The sequence below is a fragment of the Bombus impatiens genome, unplaced genomic scaffold, assembly GCF_000188095.3.
Source record: "Bombus impatiens unplaced genomic scaffold, BIMP_2.2 scf_0017, whole genome shotgun sequence".
Taxonomy (NCBI): domain Eukaryota; kingdom Metazoa; phylum Arthropoda; class Insecta; order Hymenoptera; family Apidae; genus Bombus; species Bombus impatiens.
The window spans coordinates 1,395,719-1,408,848 of NT_176436.1; the positions used below are offsets into that span (position 1 = coordinate 1,395,719).

Below are 13,130 nucleotides of genomic sequence, written 5' to 3' on the forward strand. Positions count from 1 at the left end.
CCGATATGAAAGAAGACTTTATGATTTCAGTGAAAAACAAATAAAAGATTTATCCCATTTCGTATTATGTATTTTTACGAAATACATTTTTCATAAGAAAAAGAAGAAATCACAAGAAAAATTAATGAATAGGCAAAAAGTTATCGAAAGAAACTGTGCAAGTAACATTTAATAATATGTTACTTCTACAAAGATATAACGCTTTCGTTGCAAAGTTTTCGAATTAAATCATGCCTTTTGATATACATAATATCGAACTAAAACGTAGTTATTATACATTAGTGTATACACGTTGTATATCACGTGATAACATCGAAGGATCGTCATTAATTTTGCATTTTGTAACGACTGCTCTTTGATATAACTACGGGACGAGCGTGCTTTGAGTAAAAGTTTAAGAACAAACGCGTGTAATTACGTGATAGCTTTCATCTACAAAGTGAAAGATAAAACGCGTAAACACGAGAAATCAGATACATAAAGATATAGATACAGAGAAAATACTTACCTTCGGAACAAGGTGCACTCGAACACGTTCAAAGAGAAGACATTTAATCCTTCAAACAAGTGACATCAACTCTCAGTCGTTATTACATTGCAAATTTTAAGAGTGTTCTGCGTAAATACGTGGAATTTCTTATTGTATAAAATTATCTCGTTATCATGTTCCTCGCTGTACGTTTTTAAGCCGATCTTTCCTTAACCGATGTAGAGTTACAGCGATATATTATTTAAAAACTCGTGATCTGTACCTACCTCAGCCAGTAAATGTAACTAGATAGAAATTTTGATAGTTACATTCGGAGTACAAGTTCGAGCTGTCAAGAACTCACGTTTTAAATAAAACATTCCGAAACATCGAATTTAGTCGAGATTAGTGTGGGAAACGCAAATAGAAACGAGATTCGTAGTGGATGCTCCCAACGATAGCGTAGATGTCGAGAGTCTCGATTTAGAGGACGACCGGAATATCTGTTCTACTACTGATAAATTCACTTTCATTTCAAAATCGAACGTTTGTATTATCTTGTCATTTTATTCGCCTAAAAATAATACGAGATTGATATCCTTAAATCATTGGCAGATAAACCATTTTTCGTCTATTTAAAAAACAGGAATTATTTTTCGTTGATTTAAATAAACGACGCCGTATTATATACGAGCCCCTGTTATCGAATTAGAATGGCACGAGTGAGAAGGTTTTACGCGTAAAGTAATGTAATGTACGAAAATAAGTATATAAACGATCTAAATAATATACAGACGTATTCATTATCGCTCAAGTAAAACAAGTTGTCCGACTACAAGAATACCGGAATACTTCTTCGATGAAAGAGACTGTGTCAATTAACTTCTGATAACAAATTAATTGCTATTTGTACATCGTCATCTACATATTCAACAGCAATTCGAGTAACCGAATAAATAAATAGAAATAGCCTTATAAATAGAAGAACGACATTTTTCTGTGTGACCCTAATTCGACGATCAAATGACGCAAATAGAAAGAAAGACACTTTGGGGTAACAGTCGATCAAAAATTCGTAGCGTCTTGATCCGAATGGCAGGATAGGCAGTGAAAAGTTCAACGACGTCTGTCCTTTAACTTTCCAGCCATCCAACGATTCGGTTGGTTCGCCTTTTGAGCGTACGACGATTCTAAAAGGCAGCCACCGCTATGGCCCTCTCGACGCCATTGGGGTTTACGGTTACGGTTAAGTACAGAGCAAAGAGATCGTATCGTTTTCCGAACGATTTGGCTAATCGAGTGGCGCCACGATGGAGAAGGAACTCACCAGGCTGCGGCCGCAGCTATGCGTATATGCGCATTCGGCAGTACGCTGCCGCCGCTGCTCTCGACTTCCGGCTGCGGGAATTTAAACGAGGATCGAGCTCAGAACTGCCGAGAACCTGGAACGCGGCCCTCTTCTTCTAATAACGACCACGATCCTTTTAATTTGTCACGCTGTTGAGAGTTAATTCGAGTTTCGTCTTAGTAAAAGAGAATTGGATTGAAACACGCAAATTTTGAAACATAACGAACGTCAATTTTCTCACTATTATGTCTGACAATAATATTCGTGTATTAGCAATTCGTTCTGCGAGCGAATATTGTTCTCTGGTTTTCTCTTTTTGTTTCTTTTTAATTGAAGCAGCGTGCAAATATAAAACGAGAGCAATGAAAGAGTCAGCTTGTGGGGATCATTTTTTAAAACGCGACGAGACGAAGAATTAATTATTGGATGGCGAAGGTTGTTTCTGCTTTTGTGGTTGAGGAAATTCGTTTTATGAACGAAAGAAGAAAAAAGAGTTAACGGGTACCGAGCGCTAGAAATTAGCTGCGAAAATTAACGCCGAGTCCTTCCGCTGGCCCGAAGTGAAATTTTTTGAGGAAGGCGTCCAAGAATTACCTGAGAGGTAGAACACGCTCGTATAAAGTAACGATCGCACGAAATTAGCCTTAAAACCAACGTTACTGCTCGCCGGATATTTTTAGAAAGTTACGCTGGATTTTAATATCGTTCATAGGCCAAATGAATTCGAATATTAATTACGTTTTCTTTCCGTTTTAAAATTGAGGGGTTAAAGTGGCAAATGACGTATTTAAGAGTGAGAAAAAATAATAGGAAACGGTTTTTTAATGTCAAAAGAAGTAAATATTCCACTAACCTTTTACCACTCATTCTCCTTCTAAATATCTATTCTAAATATATGTATAGTTAGTTAGAGTTAAAGTTAGTTAGAGCTAAAAATTCAAATGCCATTATATGTTCAAATAGCCAGAAACGTTGTCAATTTCTGTTGGAAATCTTCACTCGTATCGCTTGAACCATTGCTATTTCGATTCCCCGGTTAACATTTCTAATTCATCTTTACTCAACTACTATATTTGTACCACTCACATTAATGCCAAATCGTTTAAACACTTATACCATTCTTATTTAACCACAATTAAGACTATTACCTTTTGGCCGAATTCACGAATATCGATGAAACTTAATCGACTACCGGGTAATTCGATCGCTCGTGTTCCCTGAAACGCATTTTGTAGCCAGAAAATCCCAAAGCCACGATTATTCGGCGAGACTTTGGAGCAGCTGGGTCGAGTTTACTGGCGTTTACCCAACTAGTAGCCGCATTTCGTAGTGATCGGTCGCTATAATAAGTGGAAACTGCGGAACAGGCTAGCGCGTGGTGATTGCTTCCAATCGAGTGGCTAATCATCGGAAACCAATGTAGAGACGACGATCTAGATATATGTACTATATAAGCTAGAACGTAAAACGACGGAAAGGGGTGGAGCGAATTTTTCGTGGCTGGCGTTTCAAGTTTGAGAGCAATCTCTCTCCTCTCTTCTCCCTTCTCTCGAGAAGACGACAAGATGCCCATGTCTAGACGCTTCGAACGCAATTACCGCGAACGTTCCTCTCACGATCGACGTAAAAATGAATCGTCGATCACGATGGACGGGTCCCTGAACATACTTTCGGAAAAACGATAAACAAAAGAAGTTTATAGACACGCGCGCGTTCGATCTCCTAGCGCAATTAATGTTACGGGAAATTGAATGTCTTTCGTGAAAATTGCGTGAAGATGCAGCAAGAACGAGACGAGGATGAAGAACGTATATCCTGGAGTAAACGGAAGAATATCCAAAGTTTATGAGACGAATACGAAACAGGATATACATATACGCAATGTGTCCGCTTTATAGTACGTTCGTCTGTTCGTCATGTGGCAGTTTCTCCTCTTAAGCCACGAGCGAGCAAGCAAGCTCGATATTTCGCTCGATACCCTCGACAGTACGGTACAAGCTAGCGCGACACCCTCGATATACCCCCGAGTTGGTGGTCGAAATAAAATTCTGCCCTCGCCACTGTTCCAATATTATGCGAGAGATATTTCAAACGAGTCGCTGGCTTCACAATGGGTTAGACCAGGAGGGTTGTGGGTGGTGACTCGCAGGAGTGAGGCCTCGTAGCTCATCATCGCATTTATTATTCAACCGTCTGAAACGGCAATAATGTCGGCCCGATGGTATTTAATTTTCGTGCTGTTGAATCATGGCGTGAGACTATATCAAAATATATATCTGCCGACCGTTATGGATCCATGGAAATGTGAAAAAAATAAGAAAAAATAGGAACGAGAAAAGGTAGGGGAAGAGAGAGGGAAAGATGAAAGAAGGAAATGGAGGAAGGACGAGAGAGAAGAAAAGAAACGGAAGCGCAGTTAGAATCGGGTGAGGCAAGCGAATTTTAACATAGGAGGCCTACGGCTTCTATATTCCTTCGACGATCGTGAACGGCCGACCCAGAAAGAACCCCACGACAGAGAGGCTCGTTTATTTCCTGACAGTCATTTCCTCTTCTTTCAGGAGGGAATCGGCTCCCTGAAGGTAGTGCCCGGAGGGGTCGAGCTTAGAGGTCAGGCCGCCGTATTGGATGCTCTGGTGGCCTCCAGCCTGAGATCCAGACGAGGAAAGAATCTGGTGCTCGAGTCCTGGAGCAACTTCACCGCTTCCGCCAGGTCGCACGATGGCCGATTGCTCGCTCGGTTCACCGTTGGTAAGAATATAGTTGACAAAATATTTTGTTGAATGATTTTATTCGACGTTCTTGTTGAACCTTTTCATTAAATATTTTCGTTGCATAGTTTCAATTCGTCAACGAGCCAATTTGTCTCTCCATCACATTTCGACGAATGATTGTTAAGGTATTAACCAACGAAATATTGAATTACAGTTTCGATCGGTGGAAACGAACTATTGATACAGATATTCGATTTGCAATCGCTTGTCTCATTGTATTTCAATGTAATCGAACGTTGTTGGTCGATTCGTAATCGATAGAGGGGAACGAGTCGATTTTAAATTGCGGTCAGAGTTAATTCGAATCGTGAAATGTTTGAAACGGAAGAGTAATTCATGATTAGTATTTAATCAGACTGTTAAAAGTATAGATCGCGAAATTAAACGTTCTCTCCGAGCTTTGAAATTGTAACAAAGAATCTTCGGAACTCTTTGAAGAGACAGAACGTGAATATCCTGTGGAAAAATAGGATTACTCGGATTTTCAAAGGATTTATAGGATCGCGCGGTAATTGTCCTCAAAATCCTGTCCGCTTTCAAGATGAACGAATATTTAGTTTTATTTTATTCTTCCTTACAGAATTTTTTTAATGCCACCGGATATGTTCGCCTTGCGTCCATTCGAGAAACAAAAGGATCGGATATCGATAACAACGGGGGTAACAGGAATGAGATGTACCCGTTAATGGACACGAACGTTTGCAGTCACATCGGTTTTACAGCTATGGAATTAAATCGCGTGACAATCGTCACGTTGAAGGCATCGGTGCACTGTATTAATGTCGATGACGATCGGAATTTCAAACATTCCCGTGCATAGAAATAAAATTGAGATAACAAAATTCGTTTAATTCTCCCAAAGGAATACGAAAGATATATCTTTCATCTAACATACAAAATCCTCGAAAAATTCTTATTCAATTACGTATTCTCTTTTCAGGTGTTTAAACGTTTAAATGAATACGTCAGTGCTTGTATTCGGTCGGCGAAACAAAACGATTCGAAGTAATTCCTCGTTCTTTGCAGCATAACGATTTAAATCTGCGCGTAAATTCAGGACACGTACAATAAATATGTAAACGAAGATTCGTTACATATTACTAACGGATACCATGGCAAACTTAAACTCCATTATCCCTTTTAAACATTCAGCGAAACGTGATTCCTGGATCTCTGGTTCGATTTCTAACGAGCTCGTTGTCCCGTTGAAGAAGTTTCCACTTCTTCGTTTCTCTTTTTATACCTCTCGTTCCCTTTTATCGTGAAACGGGAAATGGCAGATGACTGTCTTTTTGTCCACTTTACAGGCGAGGATCGCGTGGACTGCGTGTCGAGAGGTTTCCGGATAACCGACCCTCGAGGAGGAGTTCTCTTCTCAGCAGATAGGGAGCAGGTGGTGGTGGGGGCAGAAATGTTGAGGGTGACTGGCGACGGGGGTGCTGTTTTCCAGGGCAGTGTTCAAACGCCTCTCGTCAGAGGGGAATCTGGTCGTGGTCTCAGGTAATCATAAAACGGAAATTGCAATAAGCGAATATACTTTGCTTGTGTGCATAAATATTCTAGAAAAGATTTATGATCATTTCTCATCCATACTTTACTTTCCTAATTTAGTTTCTGGTTTAATATAAAATTTACACAACGATAGAGACTCACTATACTAAAAGAATAAATAGTTCAATTCCTACGTTCTTTTATTTTACAGATAATAAAATAGTCAAGACATATTGCAATAGGCAAAACTTCTTTTATATCTATCGTAACGTGTCAAACGTCTGTTAAGATAAGGGACATATGAGAGTTAAACAGCTTGATAGACGCATAGAAATGTAGGAAATACTACGGATATACTTAACATTCTCCTTTAAAAGAGATCGCAAAGTGTTTCTTGAAGATCGTTGCAGTAATATTTAATTGTAATTATCTTTGTAGAAAGTTTCATCTCGAAAATTTTCTCTGCTTATTCAGTTCAATATAAATCGTTGATCATTTTTGAGGTCAATTGGCTATTATAAAATTAAGTCAAAACTTGAAACTTATGTTAGGAAACACTAGATATAAGATTTGAGGATACAAGATTTGAGATACGAAAGAGCGTATTCAATAATTTAAAAATAAAGGAGAATTTCGTTTAAAGATTTCTCGAATCTCGATCAAAGCAATTTACAATTGCTACATTAAAGTAAATGATCGCGATAATTTCTCGCAGATAGTCTTGTCCCATATTTATTTCGGGGACATCTAAGAGTGGCTTCGATCCGGTTCAACAAACTCAGCGTAACATTTTGGGTCGACTTTCTGCATCTCTCCGATAATCATCCCGGATGCTGGATTCTAGACACAAATAGCGTTTCGATATTCCAACCAACTTTTCTTGTAGTCCCCTGACTATAAATAATCATACCGAATTGCATTCAATACGACGCATACTCCCGTGGGATTAAACTTCGTGGTAACATGTTAAATATATGGCGTCGGTCAAACGAGAGGGTAGCAGTTCTGTCTGGAATCGTGTAATTGATGGGAAGATTCATTGACAAAGATTGCGTACCTTACTCTCATTGAGTATTTAATCGTTTCGTGTACAATACGATCGAACTTGTTGCCAACGCTCAGCTGCGACCAATGAGAACTAAATCCGCGATGAAAAACTGTTACGTATTCAAACGTTCGTATATTTTTCATTCATTTAAATCTTTATTTATTCATATAAAAATGAACAGGACTCCTGCATGCTTTTTTAATTCTTAAAAGCTATTGTTAGAAGAAATTGTGTTAATATTGGTAAAATATTACTCTAGTACATTTTATTTTATTTTAGGAAGCAATAATGTCAAACAAATGCAATAAAACATTGTATTATTGCATAACATTAAATGAAAAACGAGATAAGTTAATGCCTGCATTTTATTAGTTACAAACGTTATCGAATTGATAATACTACATGGCAATAATATTAAGGATGATATGCTCGTAGTTAAATAATAATGCACAGCAGAAGAAGATACCGGAGAACTTTAACCTTTCAACTAGGTTAATATCTTCAAGCATATGGTTCGCAGAAACTACAAAGATATTTTAAAGAAACGTTCCCACAGTCGTGACACAAATTCTGTTCCGAATCTTCAATCTTCTTCCTGCTTCAACGTTCGGAATCTTCAAAATATTGCCAGTCGTAGCTACGAGTCTTTAAATCTGCATTATATTATATTCAATTGATTTAACAGAGAAATATTCAGTAGCCACATCAATTTCTCGATTCGTTAAACCACTTGGCGGCTAAATGTCAACGACGATGTTTCGTTTTGAAACACGGATAGATAGAAGAAGATAGCGTATTATAAGATGGGAAATTGCGATGGTTTGAAAGAACGAAGCGGATGGCGTACTGATACCGCGATTATTGATAGTGTCGAACAATTTACAGACGGATTTACGATTACAATAAAACTTTGCTCGCGCGGAAAATTATATTCATAGGATTGGATTTATGCCAGATATGAAATACCGAGGATTCGAACGAGCGAGATACTTCGGCTGCAAGCAATAGGTCGTTGGCGATGACGAGGGATGCAGGGGACGCAAGGGAGAAGGCAGTATTGGAAGAAAGACACGGTCGAAGACCCTGCTTTACCACTTCTTAGAAAGAAGGATCGATTATTGCGAGTCTGACGTTGCAGTCGACTAGTTGCCATATTATTTTGTCGCGCGATATTACAAGTTTTCAATCGTATTTAGCTTCTCCAACATGCTACTGTATTTCCTACTTGAGATTCTTTCGCTCTCTCTGTCTGTCTGTCTGTCTCTCTCTATATATATACATATTAATTCCATTTCGTTGCGTTCTATATTTGTAGCAAGCAAAATTTAAAGCAACCTTCTTTTCCTTTAATTTAGTTGGTAATTTACAAAAAGGATAAAATTAGACGATAACATGGATTCGTTAAATTGAAACTTTGGACAAACAACATTTCATATTCGTCGACCAATATTCTTATTCGTTTAAGGGTGCATTGAAGAAATCTGATTAACAGACGTCAATTTCATATTACTAATACAAATAGTGGAAGAAAATGATATATCAACCCCTTAAACTACGATTTACGTTCGAGAATTTTGAGCAGAAAACGTAAACAAGCTAATATATATTATATTATATATCATATTTGGCCCGATCATCGTACTACGGGCTATGTCCGTAGTTGTAGGTTAAGGGGTTAATAATAGAAATAGTAAAATATTGAATAGAGATTGTAATAGAATTTGAAGATGAAGTATCAATTGTGATAACATAGCGACTCAATGTTATAGCACCTTTAAACATGCAATGCTAATAGCGCAATTTCACGTGACATTCCAACGGTCAACTTAAATCTCAATAATAAATAATTTTATACAATTATTGACAAATTCTCTGTCAACAGACTGGAATCAGCAACCAGATCCCTGAAGATCAGCGCTCCCCAGCGAGTGGTCATTGAATCCTGGGCGAATGAAATCTCAGCCTCCTGTTTAACGGATCTGAAACTTCAAAGCGTACACGGCGGCATCAAATTGGACGCGAAGACTCTCTTCATGAAAGGCTTGAAGACAGCCAGTCCTAACCAAGCACACTCTTCGAGAGAACAGCAGCAGCAACAGCAGCACTCCACCAGGACGTCCTCTCACCAAAGTCAGAGAGACACGACCATTTATCAGTTATGTGCCTGTGCTAACGGCAAACTTTTTTTGGCTAGGTCCGAAGGGACGTGTCAAGCGGACAAATCGATTTGCTAATACTAAACGATTAAACTAGACGCGACTGGATGTTTGAAAAAATCTAAATAAAGGATCCTCGCAATGGAGAAGACATCGATCCTACGATGAAACGCGATGTAATCAGATTGACGAGCGGAACGAGCAGATGGTGATCGAAATTTGTCGCGCGGAAGTTGTAGAAATTGATGGAGGTTGCGGTGCATGGTAGTCGAAGTCCCGAGATCGCCCGAGGCCTTTCGCTTTTCGCTGATGTTTCCGCTCTAGAACGACGCGTGGACGCTGGTTCCCATCGTTTAGGTCCGCGTTTCGCTGTTTTATCCCGCTGGATCCTATGGACAAAGCGTTGGCGCCTCGCGAAAGATGAAAAGGGAAAAACAAATGAACACTGTTAGAAACCGTGTTTCCAATGGCGGTGCTAATTCCCGATCGGTGGATCGACAAACAGCGAAGCTACTACGAAATGAATGTATATCTTGTATATTAACGAAATGGATTATCGGTAGTCAGCGGCTGGTAATCGAATCGTCATCTCGTTCCTGTCTGTCCCTGCCCTGTCATTAGGTCGAATCATTTTCCCCCGCCCAATTCTCCCTTGCTGGTTTGTTTTGCGCAAAATAACGTTCGTGTGACCAGTCGATAGGCAACGATTTGCAGTTCCTTTGAACCCGATCGAACGAAAGTTTAAAAAGAAGAGAATGAGAGAGAGAGAGAGATGGAAATGCATATGAGAAAGAAAGAGAAAGACGTATGAAGAGATATATCTTGCCGTGTTAAAACTATCGTTTCTAGCGTGTGCGCAAAAATCTGTGTGTTTTCGCCCGGTTCCGGATACGCCGATTAGAGTGACACGTCGCGATTAGAGGAACCTTTATTTTGGAGCGTGTTTTGCGATTAAAGGGAGACGCAAGTGTAGTTCACTGTAAAAGGATCTGATTGTGTGATCCAGCTTGCACGCTGTACATCGGCCATGTCCATCTATTTATGTATGTGGCAATAAAGTGGTTATTGTTACTATTATTATTAAACACGATGAAGCATTTTTTCTCGCCCTCAAGGAGCGGTACTTCGTTCTGTGCGGCAACAGGTACGTAGAATTTTATCTTCTGTCCTTTCAAACGAAAAATTTTTTAATTGATTTCGTCTATTATCTTAGGTAAAAGTATTCAAGGTTAGCGGTGAGACACATTTTCTCCATAATCTTTCCTCTAAATATTCGGATCTACGCTTGAAAACGACGAATTCGTATATATAATAATAATTCATCATCTCCCAAAAATATTTTTATCACTATTTCATTGAAACCTGCAGACTGCCAGAATCTCATCACTTTTTTAGAACATACGATCTTCTATATCGAATCTAACTATAACCTAGAGCAGAAGTAAGTAAATAAATAATATCTTGAAGTTATGAGCTAACCTCTCCAACATCTTTCCTTTCAATATTTAAGTCAATGTTTAAGAAAAATGAAACTCAATATTATCTAATAAACCAGTATCATATCCCACTTTCTTTAGCGCAATACTATAAATATCGTTGATAATTTAATACTGTGTCAAAATATTACAAAATCCTAACCGAACCTAATTCTTAAAGAACCAGTTTATCATCCAAAGAAAAAAAAACAGAATTCCTGCTCTTCTATCCAATAAAGAAATACTCCGGTTAATTAATGTTGCCTGGAAGAATCCTTTTCCTTTGGCAAGAAGAGAAGCTATTCGACGTTCCATCCGGAGACTGATGTTTTTAATATCGACGACAGACGAACGAGGAAGGGCCAGTTCCTATAGATTTCCGTTTCCGAGGTGCAAGGGAGGGCGCGCAGTCGCGAGCGGACGGTACAATAAACGATAACGGGGAGCGAAATTAGGCAAAACGAAAATAGTTTCAAGAAAAGCCGATCTCGCTACATAATATAGTATATGTCAAGCGGGCTGACAGGTAGCAGGGGCAATCTCACCTAGTAGCCCCTTAAACGGCTCTGACGGCAAGGTAATTTTCTTGGAATTCGAGATTAAAATTGCATCGAGGCTAGAAGGGAACAAAGTATGGGCGTCCCGCCTGCTCTTGCCCAAGTTTCACGGGCGGGGAGGAGAGGCGTAACGATGGTGAAGCCGTAAGAAGGGATGGAGCAATCTAACAAGCGGGAGAGCAAGATGGTAGAAAGAGAGCGTAAGCGGTGTGAATTAGCAGCAGCCAAGTAAAAAATACTCGCTGGATGAAAAATGCCTCTTAGATCCCTTTGTATTACCCTAAGACGAGGAGGATCTGAGAACACCGAGGGAAACGAGGTGAAAATGCTTGAGACCACCGCCGGTAAATTTCCCCAGACCTTCCCGGACTTGTACCACTCTTGAAAAATTTTACATCAATAGACGCGAGATTTCTTTCTTGTTACATTCGTGGAATTTAACCCTTTTGAGTATACTGCGCATGTTCATGCATTTATGGCAAAAATTTCAATATGCAAAAATGTACAAATGCATATAACGTGGAAAAGTGGATAAAGTGCTTGGAGTAAAGTATTCGTTATAATCTTTAGTGGGCGAAACAAGCATCTGCCCCGAGAGGGTTAGAAAGTTTTGAACGTTCATTTAATTAAGCTTCTCAAAGTTTTATAGGTTAGCCCATCAACGTATGAGAAATAGCACGTGCCCTTTTGTAACAGTATTCCAATGTGTAACGTGAGCATTGTAGCCAGCTTCATTAGAGGCTTAACGAGGCATCGATGCTGTAGTCAGTGTAGTTGGTCATCGATAAATAGATGATAATGACCATACACGGACGTGTACAGCATTGATTGTGCTATACCACTATTAACCACTATATTACTAAAAAGATAGATGGATTCTAAAAGCAAACCTCGATATTACCAAAAAGATAAAGATCCCATTTTAAATCCAAGCGTGAATGTTGAAAAAAACGTTGTGAAAAAAACCAGACTTCATTTGAAGAGACAGCTTTGCAAGAAGCGTGATGTTTGGTTCATAAAGTCAGTGAAAAATTTCGTAATCTTTCTCTTCTTGCATAGTATAATCAGAAGTAAGTAAAAGTTTCACGGGTAGCGCGAAGACACGGTGAAGAGTCTCAAAGAAACGACAGGACAATTAATCTGGAATCTATTCAGGAACCATTACCGAGCTCCGACTCCTAGACTGATTAATTAACCAGCAGCTTTGTTTATATAGTCTCAGGACTATTACCGAGTACTTCGCCAGTTAAATTACTTGCACAGTGCTCGAGTGACGTGACACGCTTGCAGTTTTCTGTACTCGCTAAGACTACCGTTACCCCTATACTATCTGCAACCCCTTGGCACAGTTCACCCTCCACGTCGCCACGAAACAGAAACGACTTTGCCCTTCTATGTGGGCGTAAGAGCGGAGCCTCGTTGTGGCGAATGTACCGGTGGCGGACCACCGAAGCGGAGGCTGTCACATGGATTCTGTGAACCGTGAAATTGTCGCGCGAAACGCGACCGATAAACCTTTAAATACGAATTAGCGGCACTCGTGCCACGCGAAAGCTGGTGTCGCGCTACGTCATCCTGAACGTTTCCATGCACCACGTGCTATCCAGGCGTCTCTGTCCGCTATAATTAGTATCTGGTTTTCGCGGGCCAGTAGGGGGAATACGGGCATATTCAAAAAGGGGTGAGAAGGACACTCATACGGTTAGTGCACGATAACCGTGTACACGTAATTAGTTTTACCACGGAACAGGCAGTAGGCTCGTTGGAAAATTCACCGTTCCGGATGTCCCGTTGGCACCATGCCCGTTACCG

The 13,130-nt window shown here is 39.7% G+C and overlaps 1 protein-coding gene and 1 long non-coding RNA gene across 10 annotated transcripts in view; both read left to right on the forward strand.

The window, feature by feature from the left end:
- Window positions 1-10,371, forward strand: part of LOC100749896 (zeta-sarcoglycan) — a 222,582-nt gene extending 212,211 nt beyond the window's left edge. For all 9 annotated transcript variants that reach the window (XM_033318465.1, XM_033318473.1, XM_033318477.1 and 6 more), the window contains 3 exons: window positions 4,379-4,568; window positions 5,899-6,091; window positions 9,013-10,371. In XM_033318465.1, coding sequence (XP_033174356.1) covers window positions 4,379-4,568; window positions 5,899-6,091; window positions 9,013-9,364 — 735 coding nt within the window. In that variant the 3' untranslated portion in view covers window positions 9,365-10,371. The remainder of the gene's footprint in view (window positions 1-4,378; window positions 4,569-5,898; window positions 6,092-9,012) is intronic.
- On the forward strand, window positions 4,723-5,573 carry LOC117151160. The gene is made up of 2 exons (XR_004460872.1): window positions 4,723-5,099; window positions 5,172-5,573. It is a non-coding gene; the product is annotated as an uncharacterized LOC117151160 (long non-coding RNA).
- Window positions 10,372-13,130: the final 2,759 nt, after the last annotated feature.